The sequence below is a fragment of the Trichomonas vaginalis genome, chromosome I, assembly GCF_026262505.1.
Source record: "Trichomonas vaginalis G3 chromosome I, whole genome shotgun sequence".
Taxonomy (NCBI): Eukaryota; Parabasalia; order Trichomonadida; family Trichomonadidae; genus Trichomonas; species Trichomonas vaginalis.
In genome coordinates, this window is record NC_067203.1 from 16,610,994 (window position 1) to 16,638,033 (window position 27,040).

Sequence of the window (27,040 nt, forward strand, 5' to 3'; positions counted from 1 at the left end):
TTCAATCGCATGATTATTATTTATTTATTGATTCTTATAATATTTTTGTTAATCTTTTTACAGTTGTCATTCTATTTTTAAACTTTTAAATCATTTAAAAAATTGCATCTTATCAATGTTGATACTTAATTATATTTGAGTGTATAAGAATTAAATCTCAAGCTCCAAAAATGTGATTAAATATTCCCATCAACTTGTTCATACATCGAAATCGAATAAGAAATCATATATATTCTTCAATTGTTATTCATTTTTGCGGATATTCAATAATCTTTTCCAACTTGGTGAATCATAAAATTAAAATAAACTTTTACGAACTAAATTGATCAGAATATTCATACACAAGTCATATCTGTTCAATTATTACCTAATACATTGTAATAGGTGATTTTCTGAAATGAGAGTTTCAAAAATATATTATTTCTAGCCATAACTAGGATTGTATAACTTATTTATAACTACATTATTTGTCCGATGATTTATTAATTATTCATCAGTGAGTTTTGGATAATTTGAATTTTTTCATTGAAAGGTTCTCCATTTTTATCATCATTCTGTAAGTGTTAAACGAATAGAGCTCTAATCTGTAGCTCCTCTATCTATTTTTGTTTCAAATTAAAATTGAAAGGTTTTCCAAGATAGATATCCACCAATATGATGATTTCTGTGTATACACGCAGATTGGTGCAGATTGAGGGAAAAAAGCTTTAAGGTTAATTTTAAAATAAAAATTACAGAACACTAGGGTTGTTAGATTCCCGATAGGGTTGTACAAACTGGCACAATTTTGCGGGCCGCCTGCCAGGAGCTGGCACGCGGCCAAAATCAAAAAAGTGGCCAAAAATCGGGCCTCGTGGCGTGGAAAGGATGTCGCCCTTCGGGCTCCACCCTTTCCACGCCACTCGGCCTATGACCACAATTATATAATATGCTCATTATTATTTTTTCTTCTTTTTCCCTTTTCCCTTCCTTTTTTTCTAGTTTTGGAAAGGAAAAAGTAAAAAATTTAATAATTAATTTTATTACTATGAAAATATACTTTTTAGCTTATATTGTAAGCTGTGAGAGTTTTAAGTGATGGAAGATATAAATCAAATTTGAAATTCAACAAATCTTGTTATGATTAAGTTGAATATTGTACTCTAATTAAGAGTTTTCAGTTATGAACTCAGGTATTATATAATAAAAGTATAACTCAAGATAATAAAGAGGTTTTTAAAATGTAGATCTGAAAATCAAACTACCATGTTTGATATGATTAAGTTGAATAATGTTATTTTATTAAATGGTTCAAATCTGTGAAATCGGCAATTACAAATTAAAGGCGTAGTTCAAAAAATTAAAGAGATTTTAAAAATTTAATATCAGAATTAAACTAAAAAAAGGATTTAGTTATTTCAGTAATTATCAGAAAAGGTTAAAAAGATAGGGTAAGTAATGAGACTTGAGTGAGATGTGAGAAATCATATGTAAATAATTAGATATCTGATGAGTAAGGTAGTAATGAGAGTTAAGATCTGGTTAGTAAGGTAGTAATGAGAGTTAAGATCTGGTTAGTAAGGTAGTAATGAGAGTTAAGATCTGGTTAGTAAGGTAGTAATGAGAGTTAAGATCTGGTTAGTAAGGTAGTAATGAGAGTTAAGATCTGGTTAGTAAGGTAGTAATGAGAGTTAAGATCTGGTTAGTAAGGTAGTAATGAGAGTTAAGATCTGGTTAGTAAGGTAGTAATGAGAGTTAAGATCTGGTTAGTAAGGTAGTAATGAGAGTTAAGATCTGGTTAGTAAGGTAGTAATGAGAGTTAAGATCTGGTTAGTAAGGTAGTAATGAGAGTTAAGATCTGGTTAGTAAGGTAGTAATGAGAGTTAAGATCTGGTTAGTAAGGTAGTAATGAGAGTTAAGATCTGGTTAGTAAGGTAGTAATGAGAGTTAAGATCTGGTTAGTAAGGTAGTAATGAGAGTTAAGATCTGGTTAGTAAGGTAGTAATGAGAGATCTGCGGGCAGTAATGATACATCTATGAGTACATAACTAAAACCTGAGTTCTATGAGCGAAATCTGAGAGCTAAAAGCCGAGAGATCTAAGGTAAGTAATGAGAGAAGAGAATTTGAAATTTTACAAAATACGTTTACTCATACAAAATAATTCGCATTCTTTTATAACGAATCTCAATGCCAATTAATACATAAAACAGATTTTAGCAATCAATTGCAAGATTTAGAAAGATTTTATTTATAATCTCAGCCAAATTAACAAATATTTTATTGATTTCGTAAAAAATAGCAATAAAACATAAAAATATGACATTCTATTTTTCCAAAAAAATTTCAAAAATCATTTTTTAACATGATATTTATATTTTTTAATTTTTTTTTTAAATTTTGAATTTTTTTTTGGAATTTTCAACCATGTCAAAAGTCGGGATCTACAAATGTATTCTCTTTGACATAGGATAAAAACATCCTTTCTTATAATTTCATTGTAAAATAAAATTTTCTTAAATTTATTGAATCCAAACTCAACTTTGCAACATTTTATTATCATAAAAACTAAGAAACATCAGGTAAACTTCAATTTGGAGAGCTTAAAATCATATCTAAATTGAAAAATAAGGGGAAAAAAATTGTAAAAAAAATCTCATTAGATGGGGCAAAAAGTGACTTTTTTAATGTGTTTTTTAAAAAAATCGTGCCAGCTGGCCAAAAAAGGTGTGCCAGCAGGCGTGCCAGTTTGTACAACCCTAATTCCCGACGATAGGTGTCATGGAAGATTTGCCTGGTGTCATCATAGTGTCTTTAAATCAAAAATTTTATTTTGGAGTTAGTTTTATTGATTTTTCAATAAAAAACATTTCTAAAACAAGAAAATTAAACGATAAAATATTTATATTTTATATAAGGATCTTATATATTTAAAATAAATATCATTTTATTTTTTTCATTGGTGTCTGTCAAACCATAATACACTATTCAAAAATTCAATGTGTCTTGCGGTTTCAAAAGACACCTTCAAATTGAACGATAGCACAGACACTATTGAATTTTACCCATTTTATTTAGTTTTTACCCTTTTTATTTTTAAGAATTAATGACTGAAACAGCCGTTTTGCTATGACCTCAATCACTTTTATTTATTATTTTAAATATTATTTAATTTTATTATTTGAATAGGCCAACTTATATTGAGAAGCTCAATTTGAGACCACTTAATACATTGAAATATCATAAATATTGAAATATTAAAAAGTGTATTTCAAAATATTGAAATTATAAAAATTTATAATACTGAAATTGAGACAAATTAATAAATTCAATGTGTTTTTTTTTGAAATAACTCTCAAATATTATTTTTTTGTTTATTTAATGATGAATAAATATGATTGCTTTAGTCAATCATAAAAACTAATTTAAGTTTAAAATAATGAAAGGATAATTTGATCGTTTTTTAAAATACAATTATTTTTGATGATTTGCTAGAATCTTTGAAAAGAATATAATATAAGTTCTATTTTTGTAAAATTTATCCAAATCATGTATTACATAAATTACGATTAAAACGATGAAAGAACCAAAAAGTGTGTTTTGTGTTTTGTTGTTGTGTGTTGGATGCGGGATCCTGTTATTTCCGAAATCGACAAAAAATTTGGAAATTTAATTTCCGAAATCGAAATTATATTAATGTTTTTAATATTCTTATATCAAAAGGATTAAAGTTCATTAAGAGAAAAACAATTCTTCTTCTTCAATCTATTGGCGCATTTATTTCTACACGCCAATAAGGAAGGGAAAATTATAAGACACCATGGTGTCTTCAAAACGCTAATTTTTGATATTTTTAACAACCCTACATAACACAATTACTATTACTATGATATACAAGAAATTTCGTCAATGGCATATAGTGGCTGTTCTTGCTACACTCTCAGCAGTATTATTTCAACTAATTTCAAGCTTTAAATATCCTATAAATTTGACAATTCAAGATAAAGGTTTTTTATCTATTATAGGATATGGGAAAATGCATGTTGAAGATAATATATTCATGCCTTCAAACAAAATTGAAGTAGTTTCATCAACACCATTTCTTCCGAATAGTATTCCTCAGACGAAATACACAACATCTCAATTTGTAAGAGGCAATAGCGATGCTGGCTATTGTCCCGGCCATTATAATTTCGATGATACGAAATTATTGGAATTGCATGATGTCGTTTTTACAACTGAATGTGTGATCATCCAAAAAAATGGTTACCACTTATTTAAGCGTGCTTGCCATCCAAGGTACTGGGGAATTGGCCAACCATATCATACGCCCGATTTCGAATATCCAATCTTTCAAAAAGCGATATGCGTTGGGCATCAGCATACAAGCGATTGGGGACATTGGAGTTTAGAAGCTTTACCCGCAATTATTGCCCTTCCTGAAGAAATTTTGTATACATCCGTTATTGTTGTACCAGTACTCAATGATTTTGTGGTTGAAAACTTGAGGGAATTTGGTGTTGATCCAGCACAGATTTACGCATCGCTTAATGGCCGAGTTGGCGCAAAAGTTCTATACACAGTTAATTCATTATGGTGTGGAGACTTAAATCGGAAACTCTTGTTGAATATGAGAAGAATAGTTGCTGAAAAGTATGATTTGGATAAGATCAACCCTACTAGATATATCATAACTAACAGGAAAAAGAATTATTCAAGATATTTCGGAAACTTTGAAGAATTGTTTGCAAAATGCAAGGAAGAATTCCCAACTATTCCATGGCAGCGCTTTCAATACTTTGACACGTTTTCTGAACAGGTGAAATACTTCAATTCTATTAAATTTATTTTTGCAATACATGGTTCGATGCTTACTAACATACTCTACATGCAAGAAGACACAATAGTTGTAGAGCTGCAGTTGGAAAACTGGTTGCTGTCATTTATTAATATTGCACAAATGACGGGAAAGATACATATTAGCGGAAGAGATACTACAATAGATTTTAGATCGCATGAGCCGCAAACAGCGAATATACCTTATTGTATTAAATTAATCAAGGCAGGATTGCAGAAAACACCTTTCTTGCCCGATGGAACAAAAATACAATAAACTCATATTAGATTTTTGAGTCAACTCATACAATTAATTCTATAGGTTTCTCTCAAAATGGAGTCAAGTTCTGACTCACCCACGTTACAGAAATTTTAATTTAAATTACTTAAAAATTGTCTATATATGCGATAATGCAACCTTATAAATACTATATATTTTTGAATTGTCAGTAGTCATGCTTTCAAAAAGTGAAAAAGAATTGCATTTGATCAATTCCATAGAAATAGAATTGCAAAAACAATGATCCTCACTTTTGTGAAGTGAAATTTTCTATAGATAATTCACATGAAAGAAATCATGATTTTTTTTCCTAAAAATATCAAATTTACAAAGATTTAAAAAAATTAAAACTTAGATTATGATTTGGTGTGCTTTGGTTAAAATCAATTTGCAAGAAAAGAAATGAAATGAAACAAAATTTGATAATATTTTTATCAATTTAAAAAAAAAATGAATGAATTCTATAATAATTGAAAATAGCATTTATTCTGGCTTGTATAATCCGTTTTGTTCTATATAATTAATAACTTCATGAGGAACTAATCCATTAATTGGAGCGCCCTCAGCTAAAAGTCCGCGTACAAATGTAGATGAAACTTCTGAAAGGATATTTTCATTCATTTCATAAAAATTATCGAGTTTATGTTCACCTTGTAAATATGGAACTTCTTCTATAAGATTATCTAATGATTCTTGTCTTCTTGCAATAATAATACCGTAATCGTGAAGAATCTTTAAGCAGTCTGCCTCTTCCCAGCATGGTTGATTCCATCTTTGGACAAAATCGATTCCACAGACAACAAAAACACGGCAATCTGGGAATTTTTCGCTAATATGCTGTAATGTTACAACTACACGGCTCCATGTTTTCTGTAAAGTTTCATATGGTTCAACATCAATCCAATTATTGCCTAAATTGAAAAGTCCACACATGGCTGCACGATGATGAGCTTCGGCGAGACCGGATTTCTCCTTATATCCGCCATGTGTTGGAATGAAAAATCCTTTGACTACTTGATATCCTTCTTTTTCTATTCTTTTTCGTGCCATTGAAAGTAAATATGCATGACCATTTGTTGGTGGGTTGAATGAACCAAACATCGCAAGAACGCACTTCTTAGACATTTTTTCCGCGAAAAAAGTGAAATAAAATGGGTCAGTTCGCGCCCGTAAACATCCTTTGAAGTCGTGTCAGAGTTCCTGTCCAATGGCTAATGAATATAATAATATTTGCCAATGAATATGACTCTCTGTTGAAAGAATTGGATTTTTTAATAGGCTCTTGCTGAAATCAATATCGAAGAACTCATTTTTGGTGTTAAATGCTTAGAATTTGGTATCTCTATTACCAGTTGTTACAATCTTGCCAATGATTTTGTTTCTATCCCGTGATTTAAGTTTTGAAAAAAATATTACCGAATAAATGTGTATTTAAGAGCAAATATCGACTTTGATCCCATTATTGTTATTTAGTGATGTGAATAGTATGAGTTTTCCTTATAATAATTGTTCTAACCCATTCAACCTTTTAAAAATAAGAGTTTTAATTAGAAAACACTTATTATTTGTATTTAATAGTTATAAACTATTCTTCATGACTATGCAAAAGGTGACATTTATTTTTTAATGTCAAATGATTATTTCAAAAACGTTTTAACAGATGTTTCATATTTCTTAAGATTCACTGGTGCCACTGCTGGCGATATAAAAGGCAATGAATTGGATCATTTGACTCTTTGGGCTCAAGAGGAAATATTAAAATTAAAATGTATTCACAAATCAGACAATATTCCTAGTATGGACATAGTAAATATATATAATAAGTGGAAATTCCAAGATAAAGAAGATTTCCATTTCCAAAAATATTTAATTTTGGATCAAAAATTGACGAAATCAGGAGTTCCTTATTTAAAAATGCAGCTTGCAAACACAAGTGAAATATTCAATCTTAATTTTCCTCAATATCTCCAAGCAAATTTCCAAAATGTCTTTCAAAAAGGAAGAATTATTTCAATGTCTCTTTTTAAAGCATTTTCAAATTTTGCTGCGATGCCACAAGCATTTGTTGTTGAATTAAATGATAATGAAGAAGATATGAATCTAGTTAACTATCTTTTAAATGGAGAATTCGCTGATAGAAATGATAAATTTGAAATTGTCGAGAAAAATGATACTGGATTTTTAATTCGAAGAGAATCAGTTGAATTTCAATTGTTTATTCCAAGTACACACAAGGCAATGAGAAGTTTACTTAATAGCGGCGAATTTGTTGTGATTACGAATGTCTTTAGAGTTGATGAACCAAGTGGTTTATATTTCACAATTGACAGTACGTCACTTTTCTTTAGATTACCAGTAAAACCATCAGAATCAAAGTATTTCAGGTGCTCACTACGAGGACAGATAGTTTCCATTGAAACTTCTGTTGATTACGCTGGAGAATTTGGAGGAAGTAAAATGACAATCAAAAACGTTGAAAATGGTGATTTTTTGATTGTTACTTTTTCAAATTTCATTTCTTCATTGATGAAAGATTATGTAATGAAATGTAGAATTGGTCATCATATATGGATGTTTGGTTTATCATGGAAAGAACTTGCTGATTATGATTTTGATGCTGAAAGTTGTTTATATAATTTAGATTTAACTCCTTCATTTTATTTTTCACAACAAAAGGTTCCAATATCATTGAAAAGACTTTCGTTGTCTACAACTCCTGAAATTGTTGAAGTTATTGTTTTAGATGCTCATTTCTTCCCTGTCAATGTTCATTCAAATTGTAATTGTGTTTTGTCTGAATTTAATGAATGTCCTTATTGTATGAATAGTATTAGTACAAATACAAAACAAAAGCTGTTATTTATTCTTGATATTGATGATGGAACAGATCAAATAAAAGTAGCAGGAATTTGCGAAGATCTTGAAATATGTCATATTACTTATGAAGATTATGAATTGATGTCAATGACGGAAAGAGATGTTATTGATAGTGTTAAAAAAGAAAGAGAAGAAATTGCAATTCAAGAAAATAATAGAGCTGAAAATGATGATAAAGCAAAATCCGAAAAACATCAAAAGAGAATTGATGATATGGTAAATACTCTTTCTAGATTTGGTGTTACTATTGAAAGAGCACAAGTTGAAAGTGATTTAGAAGTCGAAGATGAAAGTACTCAAAACGAAATGGCAAGAAGAATGCAAATGTTATTTATCAGCCAAAGAAGTCAACAAGTGATAAATGATAACATTGTTAATTCTGGAAGAAGGAAATATGAAGAATATCAAGAAAACTGGAGAAAGAAATTAAATGAACTTATTGGCCAAACATTTGTATTTGGTTTATCAAGACAGCAATTTAATGATTTTGGTCCTGAAGCAAAACTAATTGAGTTTAGGATCAATTATGCTGTTAAACCAAGAACAAAGATGTCTATAGCACAACTAATATCTTCATTAAATTCTAATAATCGCGTGGCAATTCCACAACTTGATTTAATGTTTTCAGAAGCTAAAAAGAAAAATTAAATGATATGAAAATGCTACAATTTGCTTTTAGAAGCAAAACTTAACTGAACACAACGAGTTTTAATCTTTTAAGCTGAAATAATATAAATATGTATGTATATTGACATTTTTAATTTTAACTCATTGAATTCTATTGAATAATTATCATAAAAATCATCAAAACTAGCAAAATTAGAGCATTTCTTAGTAAATCGAGCTACAGTTTACACTTTTAAAAATTAAAAATATTATTCAAATTTTTCTCGGGGATATATGAATCTGATTAAAACGAGATTTTATGCTCACACCAACTGATAATATCATTCAAAAGATTATAATAAAGTTTAAAAATAATTTTTGAAGATTGAAATCTTGATTTAAAAAAAATTGGATTATAATTTAAGTACTAAAAACAATGAATTTAAAAACCACAAAAAAGTAATTTTCTCCAAAGAGAAAAAAAAAATAATTAAAATTAAATTTGAAGTCCTGTTGATTTTTGTCCGCGCTTAAGAACGAGTATTGGAGGCTGTTCAACAGTTCCTATTGACAGCTCCTTTAGTTTCTGAGAAACAGCGATCATGTCTTCAGAGACTGGTTCGTTGTCGCTTTGTCTTCCGATTGTTAAAACTCCTTTCGATGTTTTAATTGCAGACGGAAGATGCGATTGCGGGGACTTTGTTTGGAATTCCAGACCTTGTGTTTGCATCGAAGCAACTGGAGCGTGGTTTGGAGGGACAATTGATATTCCACTTGAGTTCAATAGTCTTTGTTGTGGAGTATATGTCTGCTGGGGTTGAAAAACCTTCTTTGGAGTGGAAATCGAAATTCCACTTTGCTCTTGAAGAATTTGTTTGGCAAAAGGTTCCGGACGATCTTCTTCTGATGGATGTGGCCGGAATGCTTCGTAATTCGGTCGCATTGGTGCAGAATTTGGAGAAATTTGGGCAAATTTTGGATCAATTTGCGGTGGAATTTGATAAGGATAAGCATATGGATAGGCATAAGGGTAAGGATATGGGTATGGATAAGGATATGGATAAGGGAAATGATTATTTTGAAATTGACTTAAATTTGCGTTTCGATCTGGAGTATTTTGATTCGAATGCCTCTGTGGGTTAATAACAGTTGCAACGAATTGTGTTGGTTCAATATTTTTCGGTACATCTACAACAATTCCGAATTTTTCACCCATTTCGCGTTTACTTCCTGGGTTAAGTGTTACTCTCTGCATATCCATGGCCAATTCTTCTGTTTTAATGCCATCGTCATCGTTCTCTTGCTTCTCTGGGAAGATTCCTTCAGGAACTGGTGGCAATGATGGAATTTTCCCTTGAGGTAAGCTATCTAGCAGTGGATCTTTGACAACAACTTTCCTTTTAATGCCACCTATATCAACTACTGTTGTTTGAAACTTTTGTTTTTCAAATCTTCTTGCAATTTTGCGATCATACTCTGCTTGGTGTTGTTCGAATCTCTGCTTTTCTTGAGTACTGAGTTTTTCTGCTAATTTCCTTGCGCGCTGAGGATCAATTTGATATAATGTTAAAATATTGCTATAAGCAGGGTCCATATACTTATCATCCAAAAAATCATCTTCTTCAAAGCTCATATAATTATAAAGCTCTGATGAAGGCTTCTTAGATTCCATTTTCTAAAACTTTGAAATTTGAATTGAGAAAAAAAAAGATTCTGATTTCTCTTTCCAAAATTTTACAATATCAAATTTGAGCATTGATAGCATAGATAACTACAATGTATCTATTCCAACTATTTTTTAAAGAATTTCAGATTCAAAAACAACTTTTAGTATCAGATGTCGTGGATGTTATTCTCTTTTTTTCATTATGAAAATCTCGATGTAAGTTTCGCGATATTCGCACCAATGAAGCATTTTGGTCGCTATTGTGAGTGTTTTAAATAGGGAACAAATAAAAATCAAATTCATATTCGAAATCATTGAGATCATTGTTATCCACATCTGTAATATTATAATGAGTTCTGAAAATATTTCCTATTGAATAATTCTGATATCAATAAATTTTTAATGTCTGACCAGGACATTCAAATAGACAAATACAGTAAATTAAGAAGTACCTATGAATACTACATAGGTTTATATAATGCCTTATATCAGTTAAAAACGGAAAATGAAGAAGAATTAAACTCAATTTACAAAATGATCAAAGCAAGCCTGATTGATTCAAAGAAATTTCCTCCTAAGAAGATTATAAAAGATATTTTATACATCATCCCATATAACATCCGCTATACAGAGTCATATTTGAAACTTGCCAAAAATATATATGATAATTATCATATTACAGAAGTCGAAAATGTCGAATATGCTCCAGATCAACTGTTTTATAAAGAATATGGGATTAAATTAGACAAGTCTACTGATTACGAAAAAATTAAATCAGAAAATCTAAATATTTCATCAGAAAATCCTATTTACAGATCAATTATGTATAACGACAAAGAAAAATTCATTTCATTCACTGAAATAGAAGGATTTGATAAAAATCAAGAACTTAAAAGCGATTTACACCCATATTTATACAGAAAATGCTCATTACTTGAATTATGTTGTTGCTACGGGGCAGTTGATTGTTTCAAGTTTTTAAGAACGAAATTTAACTCAGAAATAACTCAAACATGTCTTCAATTATCATTTATAGGCGGAAATCAAGAGATCATGAGTGAATGTTTGAAATATCAAAAGCCAAATGAATATTCTATGCAATATGCAATTATTTCACACAACATTGATTTTGTTACATACTTGATGAATGAATACAATATGGAAATTGATTTTGATTATTGCGGAATATATAATAATCTTGAATCATTTTTAGTTTATTTTGATCAAACTAATGATATTAGCAAATGCTTTGTTCATTCATCAATTTTTAATATTCCTTCTCTTTGCGAATACTTCCTTTCAGTTGGTGCAAATATCAATGAAACAGATGAAGAAGGAAGAACCGCTCTTCATTATGCAGTAAGAAATAATTATGAAGAAACAACCAAATTTCTGATTTCACATGGTGCAAATATCAATGAAAAAGATTCATTCGGAAATACCGTTCTTCTTTATGCAGCAGAATTTCAATATAAAGAAATAGCTGAACTTCTTATATTAAATGGCGCAAATATCAAAGAAAAAAATCGTTATGGACAGTCAGCTCTTTGTTTTACTGTGGCTTATAATACTAAAGAAATAGTTGAACTTCTTATTTCACTTGGTGCAAATATCAATGAAAAATATGAAGATGGATTCACTGCTCTATGTTTTGCAACGATCTATGGTAATAAAGAAACTCTCGAGCTTCTTATTTCACATGGTGCAAATATCAATGAAAAAGATAACTTTGGAAGAACTGCTCTTCATTTTGCAGCAGAAAATAATAGAAAAGACATTGTCGAGCTTCTTATCTCACATGGTGCAAATATCAATGAAAAAGATCGATATGGAAGACCAGCTCTTCATTTTGCAGCAGAAAATAATAGAAAAGAAATAATCGAGCTTCTTATTTCACATGGTGCAAATATCAATGAAAAAGATAACTTTGGAAGAACTACTCTTCATTTTACAGAACATTATTATAGAAAAGAAATAATGGAACTTTTTATTTCGCATGGTGCAAATATCAATGAAAAAGATCAATACTACAGCATGCGTTATTTAGATATATAGTTTTTTTTTCCAAAATTATTGAGGCATTATGAGTTAAATTGAAGGATTAGGATTCATTTTAACCCCTGTAAATTGAATTGCCACTATGATTCATTCAATTAAAAATGTTACTATGTTATGCTAGATACTGCGAAATATTTTTGATAACTTATAAAAAAGTGTAAAACTTCTGAATGCACAATAATATATTATTTGGATACTGCATATAGTCACAAATATTATCGCCACTCAAAAAATCATGATTTCAATTTTTCTCGAAAACTAGCCTTGAAATGCGTATTTTTTTTACTAAACATATGCATTATATTATATGCTAATGGACTTTTTAAACACCTAAATATATCCTTCTAAAGTTCTATCAATTACATTGAGAGTGAGGAAAATCTAAAATTCATTACGATAATTTTGAATAGTTTACAAAAATTTAAAAATGAAAAATCTAAAATCTCTTTGTTACGGTACAAACTTATGGATATACTATGTCTTTTGTATATTTACAATCGTAGGGCTATCAATTTTTAAGCCAAAATCATCTTCTTCGACAGAAAATTCAGAAAATAATATTCGAACATTTACAAACATCAATACAACTCTTCCAACTAGTGATTGGCAGCCTGTTGAAATCGCTTGCATGTCAAGATCGAAAATTAATGATATAATTTATCTAAATTCACAGAAAGATTCCATCAAAATATTTAGTAACTCATCTGAATCGAACAATTTTAGCGTTGTTTATGAAGCTCATTTTGAAGGAAAGGCGATTTTCAATGTTTTAGCTTACGATTATTACAAAACTGGCTATAATGACTTAATTCTTACATATCAAGAACAAAATTTGCATCCATATTACTATAATGTTGGAATTTTGAAGAATAATAAAGGAGAACTTTCAAAAGAATTAATACAGCTAAATATACAGACATTACAAGTTCCATTCCCAGTAAATGGTGATGATGGAACTCCAAAGCTTATATTTGTACCACAAAACTCAGAAAATGCAAAGCTTTACTATAATGATTCATTTTCCAAAGAAACTACCCTTCCAAGCTACAAATCACTTGCTGTAGCTAAGTTAAATGGTAGTAAATACCACTATATTTCGCTAATTGGCGAAGAAAGATCAATGAATATCCAGATATCAGATGATCAATATAAAGAACTTCAAACCTTTGAAGTCCCTGATTATTCAACATCACTGACTATTGCTGACTTTAATCGTAATGGAGAACTTGATATTCTAGTGTCTGTTTCTCCAAAATACGATTCTCCTTATTTTTGTATCTATTTTGGAACCAATGGAAAGTTTGTAGGAGATAAACAATGTTCATCAATTGGATCCAATATCAAAATTAAGCCAACAAAGTTTATTTGTCAAAATTGTGAAATTTTTGACCATATTTCCATCGCAGATCTCGATTTAGATGGTAGGCCTGATATCATTGCAACAACTACATACGGAACATCCATATTTTTGAACCAGTTCTGCCGTGGTTGCCAAGGAGGAGAATTATTTTTCACAGAATTCATGACAATCCCTGGAAAAGGAGGTATTTACAATGATGGATTCTCAGGAAACTATGATATTGTCACAGAAAACGGCTATTTCAAGGGAAATCTCACGAAAAATGAAATGTTTTTGATAATTAATTCTCTTGATGATGTTTGTCTTGAAAATTGCAAGGGAGAAAGACATCCAAACCCACAGCCGCTAACAACTATAACATATGGAGCTACTACAAACATAGTTTACACTGATAAATTCGGTCAAAGACACAAATCTATCGGAGTTACCCGACCAACTATAGATATGCAAACTCCACAGTTAATATTCGGTTTTGGTGAGAAATTACATTATATTCAAGAAGTTGCGATTTCTTCAAGAAATACTAGAAATTTGACATGGGTTTTACCGAATTCTTTGGTTTACGCGACACAGAAAGGCCAATACAAGGTCATGATTGGCTACAAAACCAATGCTTATCCTGTAATTTGCAGTTGTACTGCTTTGTTATTGGTTTTGGGATTCTTTGTTGCTTATTATACAGAGAAAGAGAACCAGGAAGACAGAAAGGAAGCTGCCAAGATGCTTCCTATGTTTTAATATAGAATTTATTTTTAAATTTGTAATAAATGTATATATAATTCTAATGATATAAGCTTTTTTACTAAAATCATATGTTATCTTTCTTTGATTCCTTCATTCATAGAATAAACTGAAAATTATTTTTATTATACAAGTTGTTACTCTTTGGGTGAGTTATATTTCTCATTGAATATTGATTTGTGTACTGGGTGGCCGCTTTCATTAAATATTGCCTTGTATATCAGGATTATTCGCAATTATTTTTCATGAACAGAAGTTTGTATCTGAATATAACGCTGTATAATCATTTTTGGAATAATGTTAGTGTATTGATTCCTAATGCAAGATAAATATTATATATCTCAAAAAAATTCATGAAGCATAAACAAAAATTAAGAAATATAAGTCAAAACTACATGATTTTATTCAAACATACTTACTGAAAGCTTCTCCGAACTGAGCGATGATATTAGGAACATCATCTTCGCGCGGATATAAAAGAGGAACATGGTTAAGGTATAAAATAAAGTTTTCTCTAACAAGCATTTCAACTAAGTCAAAATCTGTCAGAGATTGCAAAATAATTTCTAAATAAGGCAAAATCACTTGGAAAGGAGGTCTTGAATGATACAGATAGTTCAATATTGGCAGTATTATATTAGTTATTTTCTGGTTTTCTATATTTTTCAAGAAGAATATTCCAATAGCCAAAGCAGTATTAAAATCTACCTTCTTCAATGAACATTCTAGTGATTTCGATATCATTTCATCATAATTCAAATTGATTTTTGTCTTAATAAGAGTCTTTACACAATCCAAATTCTTCTTTTGGTTATTTTCCATGAAAATCAAGCATAATGAGATGAATTTGGTTGCATTGAGGTTATTATACTCATTTAGACAGTGAATTATGAACTCAAACACATTCTCGTGTTTCGTATTTTCATAACATTTCACAGCGTTCTCGAAAATGTTGTTTCTGTATTTTTCTGGTGTTTCTAACTTCTTTAGTATCTCAAATACTGTATCAATTACGGTTTCATTTCTTGAAAGAAACATCTCAGAAATTAAATACCAAAAGTCACTTTTTTCAACAATTTTTTTGGTCGATTCGAATTGGCAAGCGCAGTTAAGTATTTCTGCTGAAGCCAATCCAGGATGAGATTTCTTCATTTGGTCAGTAAATGTGTCCAATATCTCTTTAATTAATGTTTCGTTTGACATCCATTTATCTGATTTAATTATTTGGAGGCAATTAAGGATTTTTGCTTCATCACCGAACTCATTCAGTCTTTTTACGAACCTCATTGACCTTATCATGCATTTTAAGCACTCAAAACTGCAAAATGAGATCTGAATAATTTCTTTGACCATTCCGAACCTATTCATGTATGCTGTTATCATCAGGGGCACGAATTTGTCATCCACGAGGTCAAATACGTAATTTATTGTCTCCAATGAGTCGAGGGCATCGATTAAATCGATTAATTGAGGATTTTGAGAAACTCCTGGGTAAATTATCTTATAAATGAACTCCATTTTATTGGTAATGCCAAAAGAAAGGCGTCTTATAACAGAGATAACGTATTCAGGATCTTCATTGAAAATTGTCAAAACCGAAAACGCAATTTTGTCAGAATTTTTTCTGTCAATGTCGATCATCATGTCTATTGCTCTTTTTGCGACATCTTCTGTATCGCTGTTGACGACCATTTGAACTACTTTGTCTACTATGTCACTTGTACACAAATTACCGTCTAAAATAGTCTCAAGAAGAATGGGAGATTTTGATCCAAAAGGTGATACTTTTTTGAATTTTTCCAATGTTTTTTCTGAAGGAGATTTTTTGGACTTCACTTTTTCTAGGATATCCAAATGTTCTTTCTGTGTCTTCTTGACATAGCTGAGATACTCTTCTTTGTTGACTCCTGTCATTAAAACTGTTCCTGACTCTAAAATTTGCCTGATTTCGCGAAATGTTGGTCGCTTTTTAGGATTTGAGTCCCAACAACGCTGCATCAGTTTAATGAACTCTGGTGGTTGGTCGTCTGGTGGTGTTGGCCGCAAATTTTCTGAAATGACTAAATTTGCGTATTGCATCTGTCTCATTCCTGTATAAGGGTTCTTTGAGGTTGCTATGACCCATAGTGTTATGCCAAAAGCATATACATCAACTGATTCGTCGTATTGGACGCCGTGTTGAAGTAATTCTGGAGCAATCCACTGCATTGTGCCTAAATCACCTGATTTCTTTCCAGAAAATGGTCTGGACAAGCCAAAATCACATAATACACCTCTTTCGTTTTCATCTATAAGGATATTCAGTGGTTTAAAATCTCGATGCATTAAACCAAGCGCGTGAAGGTATTCCATGCCTCTGGCTGAGTCTAACATGATTCTAAGTCTAAATATAGGTGTCCCTTTAGTAGTTAAAGGACCATTTCCAATGATATATTCTGTAAAACTTCCATTTGGAATTAAATTAGTTACAATGCAAAATGGAGGTGTAACTGTGACACCTATCAGTCTAATAGTATTCGGATGGTTCAGTTTCATCAATGCGTCGATTTCTCGCTTCATAAAAATAATTCTTCGAGCGTAGAGCTGGCTGGCCTTCATTTCTTTGACAGCGACAAGCTCGTTGGTAGATTTGAGTCTGGCTAAGTGTACTGAAGCGTAACCACCAGAGCCGATATTTTCTTTGATTATTGTCCATTCTGAATGTTTAATAACGTAGGAATTCTTAGATAAATCTTCATTGAACTGTGGCTGCTGCAAACAAGACTGAATCTGCGATAATTTAATTATAAATTGATCTTTGTATCTAATTGGGCAACTCTTGATTTGCGTTGAGAGTAGGGTGTGAACTTTGATCAAATCTTGACAGAATGCAAATGCTAGAGATTCTCTGAACTCAAAGGAAGTAAACATCATTGTTTCGGAGCAATCTTGCCATACTTGCCATAATTTCATCATAACTTCGTATGGGTGATGAAGATGATACTGTATGAAATAAGAAAGCCAACGCGTTTCGGATAAAACTGAGCAAAATCCTAAAAGTGAAGCGCAAGCTTTAGAAAATTCGTAACATTTTGATGCTTGGTATTGTGTTATATTTGTATTTGTGATTTTGTTAAATCTGTCTAAGAAATCATAAAGTTGGATTGAAATAACTTGAATTGAGTTGCAACAATACGTTACAATCTTAAAGGCTCGATCCAGCTTATCATATGTTTGTTGAAAGAAGTGCACCCATTTGATTTTCTCAATGGGGATATCATTCATAAAAAATCTGAAATAAAATAATCTCTTTGTCCTTTCACAAGACTTATCTCCACATTGTATATGCAACATTTCAGATACTTTTAAGAGGTTTTAATAATTTTTCATAATTTCACCAAAAAATATTCGTTAGGAGCAGTGTTTTTCCAAAGAAAATAAGATCTCTTGATTGATCAGATTGCAAATTTATCCTCAGATTTGATTGTTGTACTAAACATTTGTCAATTTTTGTGCTCAATTGAAAATTAACGTGCATTATCTCAAATGCGGACTAAAAAGAGGTCTCAGAAGCTGACACTGAGGCCAAATGTTCTTAACCCTACATTTACACTCCCTTCAGTTAATGAGATACGTTCCGCACTGAAAACTGATATAAATTCTCGTTCAAGTGATCAATTACAGGCAATCTTTTTATGGCTGATGTTAAATAAAAAGGTAACTCACTTAATAGAATCTACCACAGAACTAGAAGAACTTGCGAAACTTGCAGAATACAAAATTCTACAGAAAAATGACGTTTTATTCTATGAAGGAGATGACTCAGAAGGATGGTATGTAATGTTTACAGGCACAACAGATGTTATTATTCGTCTGTTCCTTGTTGCAGAAGATTGTTTATTTGATTCTGATGAAACTGACAGCACTGAATTCGCTCCTTTGATGTCTAAGATGGATTTAGATATACAGCATGATAAATTACAGAGAGTTAAAGTCAATGTAGCTGGTGATGTATTCGCATACCATTCATATATTCCTGACGAAACAGGAAAATCTGAAATTGATGGTAAAAGACATGCAACTATTGTTTGTTCGTCAGATTATGCAGAACTCGTATATTTTCCTACATCATCATTTGAGAAATATGCACTAATTAAACAGAAAGACCTTTATCAGAAACATTGCGAAAATTTAAAGCGTGTTTTCCCAAGAATTCGTGACGATCAAGTAGAACACTTATCACTACTCTCTGAGGTAATGAATATTCCTGCTCATACTACGATTACAAGTGAAAAATGTTTTGGTCGTTACATATATATCATAAAAAGTGGTACAATAGCCAGATATCGAGTTGTAGATTTCTCAGATCTTAGCTTTAGAACTATAAGCGCACCATTTGAAACGCTACAACTGCATTTTCCTGATGGAATGCATCCAGTTCATACAGATAACCTTGTTGAAGGCAGTGTATTCCTTGATCCATCTGTCCATACGCTTACAGGTAATGAATTTAACATCAAAACTAAAACAGATGTAGTTCTTATCGCTTTAGATATTGATTATTTCAAAATTATCGTCGGAACTTTCGAATTAGAGCGTGTTCGACAAGAAATCAAGTCAACCCTAACAGATGACCAGGTTAGAAAGATCTGGGTTGATTCAGAAAAGAAAAGACTTTGGGAAAAATTCAAAACTCGAACTGCCGGAGAAGCAAAGAGAGAAATCAAAGGAGAGAACGACTTCAAGACAGGATATGTCGTAGCAAGGAAAGCAGATTGTCCTTCTGCTTTACCTGCATTTAGACCAAGAATTGTGAAGCCTTACGCGCCAAGCCACCTTGCAAAGACGAAGGACTTTTCAGAGCCTATGGTATATTAATATTATTCTATAATGTTTGTAAATACTTTCTATCTAAATTTTTAATTTTTTCAATAATTAAAGCATATTCAAGAAAAAGGATCTCCAATTGCTTATAATTCTTTTCATATTTGTTGGCAATATTCGGTTAAGTTATTTTGCATGATAAATTTCGAAATTTTTAAACTTTGATCTGTAGCTCTTTGGAAATGCTGAGAGATAGAATGTAATATTGGCACTTTCACTTAGGGTGATTAACAAATCTCAATTATACGCATACTTATCAATATTGCATCTGATATATTTTCTTTAACATAGGAAGTTAGGTTTTCGCATAAAAGCATTTGATAGTTAATATGTTTTTAGACCTCATACTATCTCAAATGCTTTGATATACTCAAAGTACAAAAGGAAATCAATCTTTACACACATAAATTTTTAGCTGAATCTATTTTTATTGCATGCACCTTTTGCTCTATCTTAATGAGCTTGTTTCGGAAAATCCGATTATGCACTCAAATAGCGACTTGAGAAATAGATTGTCACTTTTCAAAATTTTATGTCAAATTTTTTGAGATTGAGATTGAGCAAATATGGTTTTCAATTTAAGCGATGCGATTTCAGCATCTAAAGCTGCAAATCGCATCCCACTGTGTGCAGCATCATCTGTGGATCAATGTGAAGGCGAGCCTCAGATTTTGCACTATGTAGTCACTGATATAACGCTCGACGTTTATGAGTCAGAGACAAATAAACTGCGACAAAGTGAATATTGGATCAATCTCATACAGATAGAATATAAATTAAATCAAATTACTTTGACTTTTGAAAAAGATGAACTAATAATCAACAGCTCTAGGGCTGAAATCATATTTTACGCAGTAGGACATATAATGAAACAGATTTCAACGAAAGATCAATTCGATAACTTTGGATTTGGCCAAACCAAATTCAGTACTGTATTAAATACAAATTACGCAGCAGTATACAGATTTACTCAGCATGCAAATCTTAAAAAGCAAGAAATTCCTCCGAAATTACTCGATAAAATTTCAAAACTTGCTCAATACGGGGAAACAACACTAAATTTGCAAGATTTCATGCAATACACAGAATTTCTACCAAATGTATTTGAAATATTGCCACTTATTCGGACATTATCTACATTGAAAATTTCAAATCCAAGAAATATTCCAAATTTAGAGACATATTTTGCATATTTATCTAAAATAAAACGATTCGAGATAACAGGCAAATCAGGAAATACAATAATTCCTGCTCTTTCCCAGTTTTTATCCATGAAAAAACTACAAATACAGTCAATCTCTTTAGAAAACACGGAAATGACACTAGATGAAGTCAAGAAGTTCGGTAAGATATGCAAAAGTCTTAAAATTACATCACTTGGGCTTCATAATATCACTGAAGATTCAGAATCATCGGATTACCTTGTTACAAAGTTTCTTTCTCCACAACTTACGAAGAACTTAACTGTTTTAGACTTCTCAGGAACAAAAAAACTCGATGTTTCACGTGTTTTACCTCGAATTCCCTCAATTTTTGCTTTAAACCTTTCAAACATCGATACAGAAATATCCGAAATCTTTGAACTGATGTCCAACTCTCCTCTTCCCCATTTAAAGTATTTAGATATCAGTCAGAATCCCTCGAAAAAACCAATTTCTTTCATTTCTAAGTTGCCACAAAACTTGTTTTCTATTTTTGCAGATTTTGTGAACTGGGAAAATGACACTTTTTTAGTTTTTATGCAGTACATGATAGGAAAGAATCCAATAAAAGGATTGAAACTATCTGTATCTCATGCAAACTGCGAAAACAAAATTTGGCAACAAATTTTTTCAATGATGAAAGAAACATCAACGAATAACTTGTCAGGACTGATTTGGGACAATAATCCATTAAGTAGTTCTTTGTTTGTATTCTTACAAAAGCAGGTTTTGCTGAGTTATTTAAGTCTTTGTTTTTGTTTCGATGAAAAATGTCAAAATTTTGTCCAAAATTTGGCAAATTTTGTTGCAATTTCTCCTTCTCTGCTTTTCTTAAAGATCAGAGGAGACAAACAACAAAAAGTAATTGGCCAGAACTGCGGACAATTGATCAGATCCGTTTTGAAATCGAATTTGATCCATTTTGACATTTCTGACAATAAAATTTCTGACACAGGAATTTACAATTTACAAAATTTAGTTTGTAATAACGAAACGTTAGAATTACTTATGTTTGATGGATCATCACCATCCAATGTTAATAGCTATCTTGATTTGCTTAGAAAATGCTCACAGGCAAGTTCGAAATTGTTGATTTCTTTTCCTTCAGATGATTTGGATTCTTTATATAATTGGATGAAAATTTCAAAAGAAGAAAAAAGTGAAATAATGAATTTATATAAACAAAAGGTCTATTTGAAAGAGGAGAATTCTTTTCCAATACCTAAAGATAGTCCCTTCATGAAACCTTTCAACTGTTTCAAGTATTACTATAAAAGTAATTTCCCTCAAATTTTATCAAATGAACAAATTGATTTAATCAAAAAAGTGACACAACCAAATATTTCAATACCCGAAAAAATACCAGAGAAAAAGAAAATACCAATAACACCACATAGAGCTAGTTATTACGGGGAAAGTGAAAAGATGATGAAATTGTCACTTTCTGATAGAAGATTCGCGATGACTCCTCAACCATCGTTCAAAAAGAAGAATCCTTTTGTTTCCTCATCGAGCTCTAATAGATTCTTTGATTCTCCTGTTGCTCAATCTTCTGATTCCTCCAAACAAGTCTCATTTAAATTGAATTTGAGTGATTCTTCAAAAATTGAAGAGCAATTGTATGAATCGAATTCTGTGGAGTCGAAGCAATCCGATGTATTTGATATGGTAGATCAGCCTGAAGACAATAAAGAGAAAAAAGAAGAAATTGAAGAAAGAATTGAAATTTTCAGAAGATCTTCTTTTGAAGAAACTGAACAAAAGTGTGAGGAAACGATTGCTGGAAGAGATGAAAATGGAAATATACTCCCTCTACGTCCAAAGCATCGAAAGAGAAAATCTAAGAATAAAGTTGTTTGAATTTATTTATGCTATATATGATAAATGATTTTTTGTTTTAGAGTTCCCGAAAAAAATTTTTAATACAGACAGTTTAGATATGGAATTCTACTAGAGAATATGTTGCATATATAGGGAAGAATATGCTGATTTGTTATAATGGCATCTGACCCAATTCTATAGAAATTAATAATAAGGAAACGTAAGATTAAAAAAAAATATAAAAAAGAAGAGAGAATTTTGATAGTCTTTTTTTACTTTTTTTTCAACTCTAAAATAACCCTTTATAATATGTAGAATATTTATAAATGCTATTATACGATATCATTTTTAGCTCCTACAGATTTCACATAGAATTTTTACATTGATTGTTGTAAAAGAGAGTTGTGTAAATTCATTAAAGGCATTTGCTTTTTTATAACCTGCAATAGATTTAAGATATACAATTATGCGTGGAGTTTTTCAATTAATATCATTTGAATATTTATTAGCTCTAATAGAGATAAATCAAATGACTTGTTGATGATACCCAAATGAGTGTAGTAGATTCATTATCGGTCTATGTCTCTTAATTATCTCCAGCTGAAATATTTATCTTTGTTATTTTTTCATCACTGGATGAGAAGTTGCATTGGCAGAGAAAATCCATGATATTTTCCAAAACAAAATTACAATAGATTCGGAATTCCACAAAAATGAGCGATTTGGCTACCAATGTTGAAAACTTTACATTTTTGCAAATATCAAAAATGTTACTGTACAGTTAGATTATAAAATCAATTTGTATAAAATTCTTGCATAGTTATAAAATAGAATGTTTAGAAAAGCACAAGGAGTGAAATAGCTTGAGGGAATGTTCTGTAAGTAATGTTGCATTAACTTTTCAATCAAGTTTATTTGCATAGAATGTTATAGGAGACTCTTTATTTTGTCTTGTTTGAAATAAGAATTTCTGCAATTTCTTTGTTATTATTTTTTGTTGCTATATGAAGAGGGGTATATCCATCTTTGTCTTTAGCATTGATATCTGCGCCATTTGAAATAAGAATTTCTGCAGTCTCTTTGCTATTATTTTTGGATGCTAGATGAAGAGGGGTACACTTTACATCGTCTTTAGCATTGATATCTGCACCATTTGAAATAAGAATTTCTGCCGTTTCTTTGCTATTATTCTTGGATGCTAGATGAAGAGGAGTATATCCTTTGCAAGCTTTAGCATTGATATCTGCTCCATTTGAAATAAGAATTTCTGCTTTTTCTTTACAATTATGCAAGGCTGCTATATGAAGAGGGGTCTGTCCATTTATAGTTTTAGCATTGATATCTGCTCCGTTTGAAATAAGAATTTCTGCTGTTTTTTCTATATTATTCATGGATGCTATATGAAGGGGGGTCTGTCCATTGTCATCTTTAGCATTGATTTCTGCACCATTTAAAATAAGGATTTCTGCCGTTTCTTCGCTATAATCGCTGGCTGCTATATGAAGAGGGGTGGATCCATATTCCGTTTTAGCATTGATATCTGCACCATTTGAAATAAGAATTTCCGCCATTTCTTTACAATTATGCATGGCTGCATGATAAAGAGGAGTCCATCCATCGTTGTCTTTAGCATTGAAATCTGCTCCATTTGAAATAAGAATTTCTGCACTCTCTTTGCTATTATTCATGGTTGCTAGATGAAGAAGAGTAGATCCGGATTTTGTTTTAGCATTTATATCTGCACCATTTGAAATAAGAACTTCTGCTGTTTCGTTACAATTATTTTTGGATGCTATTTGAAGAGGTGTATATCCATCGTTGTCTTTAGCATTGATATCTGCTCCATTCGAAATAAGAATTTCTGCAGTCTCTTTGCTATTATTTTTGGATGCTAGATGAAGAGGGGTACACTTTACATCGTCTTTAGCATTGATATCTGCACCATTTGAAATAAGAATTTCTGCCAATTCTATTTTGTTATTATCTATAATGTATTTTTGTTGTGAATATCCGTTGAACAATGAGAATCTTCAATTTGATGAAAACTTTCTTCACAGTTTTCATTAAGTACTATGTTGTATTCTTTGTAGAAAAAGTAACAAAAAACTGTGCAGATTTTGTTGACGTGATTTAGATGGTATTCGTCAACAATTTTTTTGGCCAACGCTAAATATGACTTCACGTAGCGATTGTTATAAATCAAAATAAAGGATATATCAGTAACAATTTCATCAGGCGGAATTTGATAAGAGTGAATCAGGTTTTGTTTGATTTTTTTGTAAATTTCGTTTAATTTTTCTTCGTCATTTGTTTTCAGCCTGTATAAAGCATTGTAGACATCAATATATCCTGTAAAAATCTCCATCAATTTGGCATAATGAGTTTGGTTAATTTCTCCCTTGGACATCAACCAAAAATTTTCAAAAAGATTAGTCAAAATTTGAGCTCAAAAAATTTTCAAAAAGATTAGTCAAAAAAAAATAGCACGATGCATATAAGAAATGAAAAATATTGATTTGGTTCGGTTCTTTATATGTTCCGACCGACCACGTAAAAGTTCTCAATTTATGTCAACTTCATGACATCCTGCAGCGATATAGACTTACTATTTCCCGATACTTCCGTAGACAATATAGTAAAAGAGTAGTAGATGAAGCTATCATCTGCTGGTTCATGAGTACTTAAATCAACAAAATTTTCGAAATGATTGAGTTTTAAGGCTGCACTTACGCCCATCTGACTTTGATTCAAATTTTTGACAACTGGCGTGAAGCGTCATTGAAAATTAACCTTAAACGTCTGAATTGAAAGCCATGTCATAGGGGCGTAAGTGCACCCTTAAAATCCGAGAATTTTGCAAAAACTCAAAAATCAACAAAATGATAAATATGTAATTTTTGCGGTTTTCTAAATTAGATAAGTTGTTATGTTTCAAACCGTGAAAACATGAAAATTCATCAAATTATATGAATACAAAATCAGATAGTTTGTAAAGATTTTAACTTAAAGAGTAGTTGAGTACTATTTGTGATGATATTTAAAGGATGTATGAATACTTTTACAAAAAATATTTACATATTTTGAACGTAAAAAGGAAAGAAATTTAAAACAATCGTAAGTTAAAGGTTTTAAATAGAAACAAAATCCGAAATATAGATAATATTAAAATAAAACAAATATATCAAAAGAAATTATAATGAAATGTAAGGAAAACTGTAAAATATTACTGCAAAGTGTCAATGAAAAGCTGCCAAAACGAGATTAGATTCAATGTATTTGCCCATGATAAAATATCTTCTTTTTCTGCATAAGCGATGTAATCATCATGGTTGCTCTTCTTTCTGACTCCTTCCTTTGAGATCTTGTAGCCCAAAGAACCTCCATCTTTACGTCTTATGAGCAAATAATCTGGTTCCTTTTTCGTAGCAGGTATGAACGAAGAAATCGTGCCTGGTATGTCGAGCTCTCCGATCAAGTCGCGCATTGTGTTGTTGTTGTAATATTTAAGGACAAAACCGTCGATTGCGAAACAACGGTCTTTTTTGGTCTTGAAGAGGCCACCGATCTTTTTCAACATGCCTTTCTTTTCATACTCTGGAGGAGATGAAAAATGAGTAAAAGTGAAAAATATTGGAATCGGTTTCTTGTTAATTTCGTCGTAAAGCTTCATTTTGTGGTTGTCTGGGATATTGGAATACTTGCACAAATCTAAAAATCGAGGTAATGGTAATTTGCCATTTGGAATATTATATCCCGAAGCAATAAGTAAAGTTTTTGCCATTGCTATCACGGAAGCAAGGTCATAGTTATATTCAGGGTTGCATGTACAATATGCCGATGCAAAACAGTCAAAAATAATTTGTATTTGTTGAGGATTATCTGGAAAAGCAATTCTTGATAAACAATAATATGTCGACTTAGAAAGTATGGTGTATTCGTGTGATATTGATGAAAAGAAATAGAAAAGAAATGTCCTAACGTCGAATGGAAAATCAGGTCCGAAAACGAGTTTTGTCATAGCAATTGGTGATACGCCTTCATTATAAAACAGGAATGGTCCAAGTGCTGATGCATCATCCAAGTTGTTATTAACTTCAATTGATTTTTTCACCATTTCTAGAGGATTTTTGTTAAAGTTTGAAGCAAACCCTTTCAAATGCTTAAACTTCGGAATATCAATTGGAATAAGTTCCTCTTCAACTTCTGGGACTCCGCCATTCCAACTCTGTATTTCAGCCTCCGATGATTCAGACATTTGATTTTTCTGGCACTTTTAATTTTCAAATAAAAATTTATTGTGATCGTTCAAAAAATTTCAATTGAAAAAGTCCTATCTAAAATCGAAACAAATTATATACTTACAAAGAGGAGTCATATTTTAAAAACGTTATTTGAAATTTTTCTATGACGCAAATTAACGTAATTGACGATTATTTTGGAACAACAATGGGTAGTTGCTTTTTCAGTATGGTACTTAGTATTCTTTAATTCATGAAAAAATTCTTGAAAATCTTTCAAGTTCGCGAAAATTCTGAGAATTCACCTGAAAGAGAAACATCACGACCAAAGAAATCCTAATATTCTAGGATTGTATGATCTTCTATACTTTCGAAATGAGTTTGTAGAGATATGTAATCGAATATATACCAACTATAGGTGTGTTAGGTACTTGCATTATGTGATGTGAGTAAAATTACTTTTGGAAATTATTCGAGTATGGAAATCTGAGATTTCATTGAGAAAGATATTTTC

The 27,040-nt window shown here is 31.0% G+C and overlaps 12 protein-coding genes across 12 annotated transcripts, besides 1 other annotated feature; 6 read left to right on the forward strand and 6 right to left on the reverse strand.

Moving 5' to 3' along the window:
- Window positions 1-3,503: 3,503 nt before the first annotated feature.
- Window positions 3,504-5,416, forward strand: TVAGG3_0997560 (protein of unknown function, DUF563 family; the record flags this gene model as incomplete). The annotated part of the gene is made up of 1 exon (XM_001581373.2): window positions 3,865-5,091. The coding sequence occupies one exon, from the start codon at window positions 3,865-3,867 to the stop codon at window positions 5,089-5,091; it is 1,227 nt and encodes a 408-aa protein (XP_001581423.1).
- A 143-nt stretch (window positions 5,417-5,559) lies between these two features.
- TVAGG3_0997570 (nicotinate-nucleotide adenylyltransferase protein) lies at window positions 5,560-6,226 on the reverse strand (the record flags this gene model as incomplete). Its single annotated transcript, XM_001581372.1, has 1 exon — window positions 5,578-6,219. One exon carries the CDS (start codon window positions 6,217-6,219, stop codon window positions 5,578-5,580), a length of 642 nt encoding a protein of 213 aa, XP_001581422.1.
- A 494-nt stretch (window positions 6,227-6,720) lies between these two features.
- TVAGG3_0997580 (cell division control protein 24, OB domain 3 family) lies at window positions 6,721-8,806 on the forward strand (the record flags this gene model as incomplete). Its single annotated transcript, XM_001581371.1, has 1 exon — window positions 6,721-8,619. The coding sequence occupies one exon, from the start codon at window positions 6,721-6,723 to the stop codon at window positions 8,617-8,619; it is 1,899 nt and encodes a 632-aa protein (XP_001581421.1).
- Window positions 8,807-9,036: 230 nt separating this feature from the next.
- Window positions 9,037-10,270, reverse strand: TVAGG3_0997590 (uncharacterized protein; the record flags this gene model as incomplete). Its single annotated transcript, XM_001581370.1, has 1 exon — window positions 9,074-10,249. One exon carries the CDS (start codon window positions 10,247-10,249, stop codon window positions 9,074-9,076), a length of 1,176 nt encoding a protein of 391 aa, XP_001581420.1.
- A 375-nt stretch (window positions 10,271-10,645) lies between these two features.
- On the forward strand, window positions 10,646-12,298 carry TVAGG3_0997600 (ankyrin repeat and SOCS box-containing protein 4 family; the record flags this gene model as incomplete). Its single annotated transcript, XM_001581369.1, has 1 exon — window positions 10,646-12,298. The coding sequence occupies one exon, from the start codon at window positions 10,646-10,648 to the stop codon at window positions 12,296-12,298; it is 1,653 nt and encodes a 550-aa protein (XP_001581419.1).
- A 426-nt stretch (window positions 12,299-12,724) lies between these two features.
- Window positions 12,725-14,406, forward strand: TVAGG3_0997610 (T-cell immunomodulatory protein-like protein family; the record flags this gene model as incomplete). Its single annotated transcript, XM_001581368.1, has 1 exon — window positions 12,729-14,399. One exon carries the CDS (start codon window positions 12,729-12,731, stop codon window positions 14,397-14,399), a length of 1,671 nt encoding a protein of 556 aa, XP_001581418.1.
- A 57-nt stretch (window positions 14,407-14,463) lies between these two features.
- Window positions 14,464-17,671, reverse strand: TVAGG3_0997620 (protein kinase protein; the record flags this gene model as incomplete). The annotated part of the gene is made up of 1 exon (XM_001581367.1): window positions 14,808-17,666. One exon carries the CDS (start codon window positions 17,664-17,666, stop codon window positions 14,808-14,810), a length of 2,859 nt encoding a protein of 952 aa, XP_001581417.1.
- A 243-nt stretch (window positions 17,672-17,914) lies between these two features.
- TVAGG3_0997630 (RmlC-like jelly roll fold domain-containing protein) lies at window positions 17,915-19,332 on the forward strand (the record flags this gene model as incomplete). Its single annotated transcript, XM_001581366.1, has 1 exon — window positions 17,928-19,259. The coding sequence occupies one exon, from the start codon at window positions 17,928-17,930 to the stop codon at window positions 19,257-19,259; it is 1,332 nt and encodes a 443-aa protein (XP_001581416.1).
- A 483-nt stretch (window positions 19,333-19,815) lies between these two features.
- On the forward strand, window positions 19,816-22,381 carry TVAGG3_0997640 (uncharacterized protein; the record flags this gene model as incomplete). The annotated part of the gene is made up of 1 exon (XM_001581365.1): window positions 19,832-22,327. The coding sequence occupies one exon, from the start codon at window positions 19,832-19,834 to the stop codon at window positions 22,325-22,327; it is 2,496 nt and encodes an 831-aa protein (XP_001581415.1).
- An 848-nt stretch (window positions 22,382-23,229) lies between these two features.
- Window positions 23,230-23,976, reverse strand: TVAGG3_0997650 (ankyrin repeat protein family; the record flags this gene model as incomplete). The annotated part of the gene is made up of 1 exon (XM_001581364.1): window positions 23,230-23,976. One exon carries the CDS (start codon window positions 23,974-23,976, stop codon window positions 23,230-23,232), a length of 747 nt encoding a protein of 248 aa, XP_001581414.1.
- A 296-nt stretch (window positions 23,977-24,272) lies between these two features.
- On the reverse strand, window positions 24,273-24,695 carry TVAGG3_0997660 (spectrin binding; the record flags this gene model as incomplete). Its single annotated transcript, XM_001581363.1, has 1 exon — window positions 24,273-24,695. The coding sequence occupies one exon, from the start codon at window positions 24,693-24,695 to the stop codon at window positions 24,273-24,275; it is 423 nt and encodes a 140-aa protein (XP_001581413.1).
- Window positions 24,696-25,002: 307 nt separating this feature from the next.
- Window positions 25,003-25,129: a mobile genetic element.
- A 214-nt stretch (window positions 25,130-25,343) lies between these two features.
- Window positions 25,344-26,566, reverse strand: TVAGG3_0997680 (regulation of ARF protein signal transduction; the record flags this gene model as incomplete). The annotated part of the gene is made up of 1 exon (XM_001581362.2): window positions 25,512-26,543. One exon carries the CDS (start codon window positions 26,541-26,543, stop codon window positions 25,512-25,514), a length of 1,032 nt encoding a protein of 343 aa, XP_001581412.1.
- Between the last annotated feature and the right edge of the window lie 474 nt (window positions 26,567-27,040).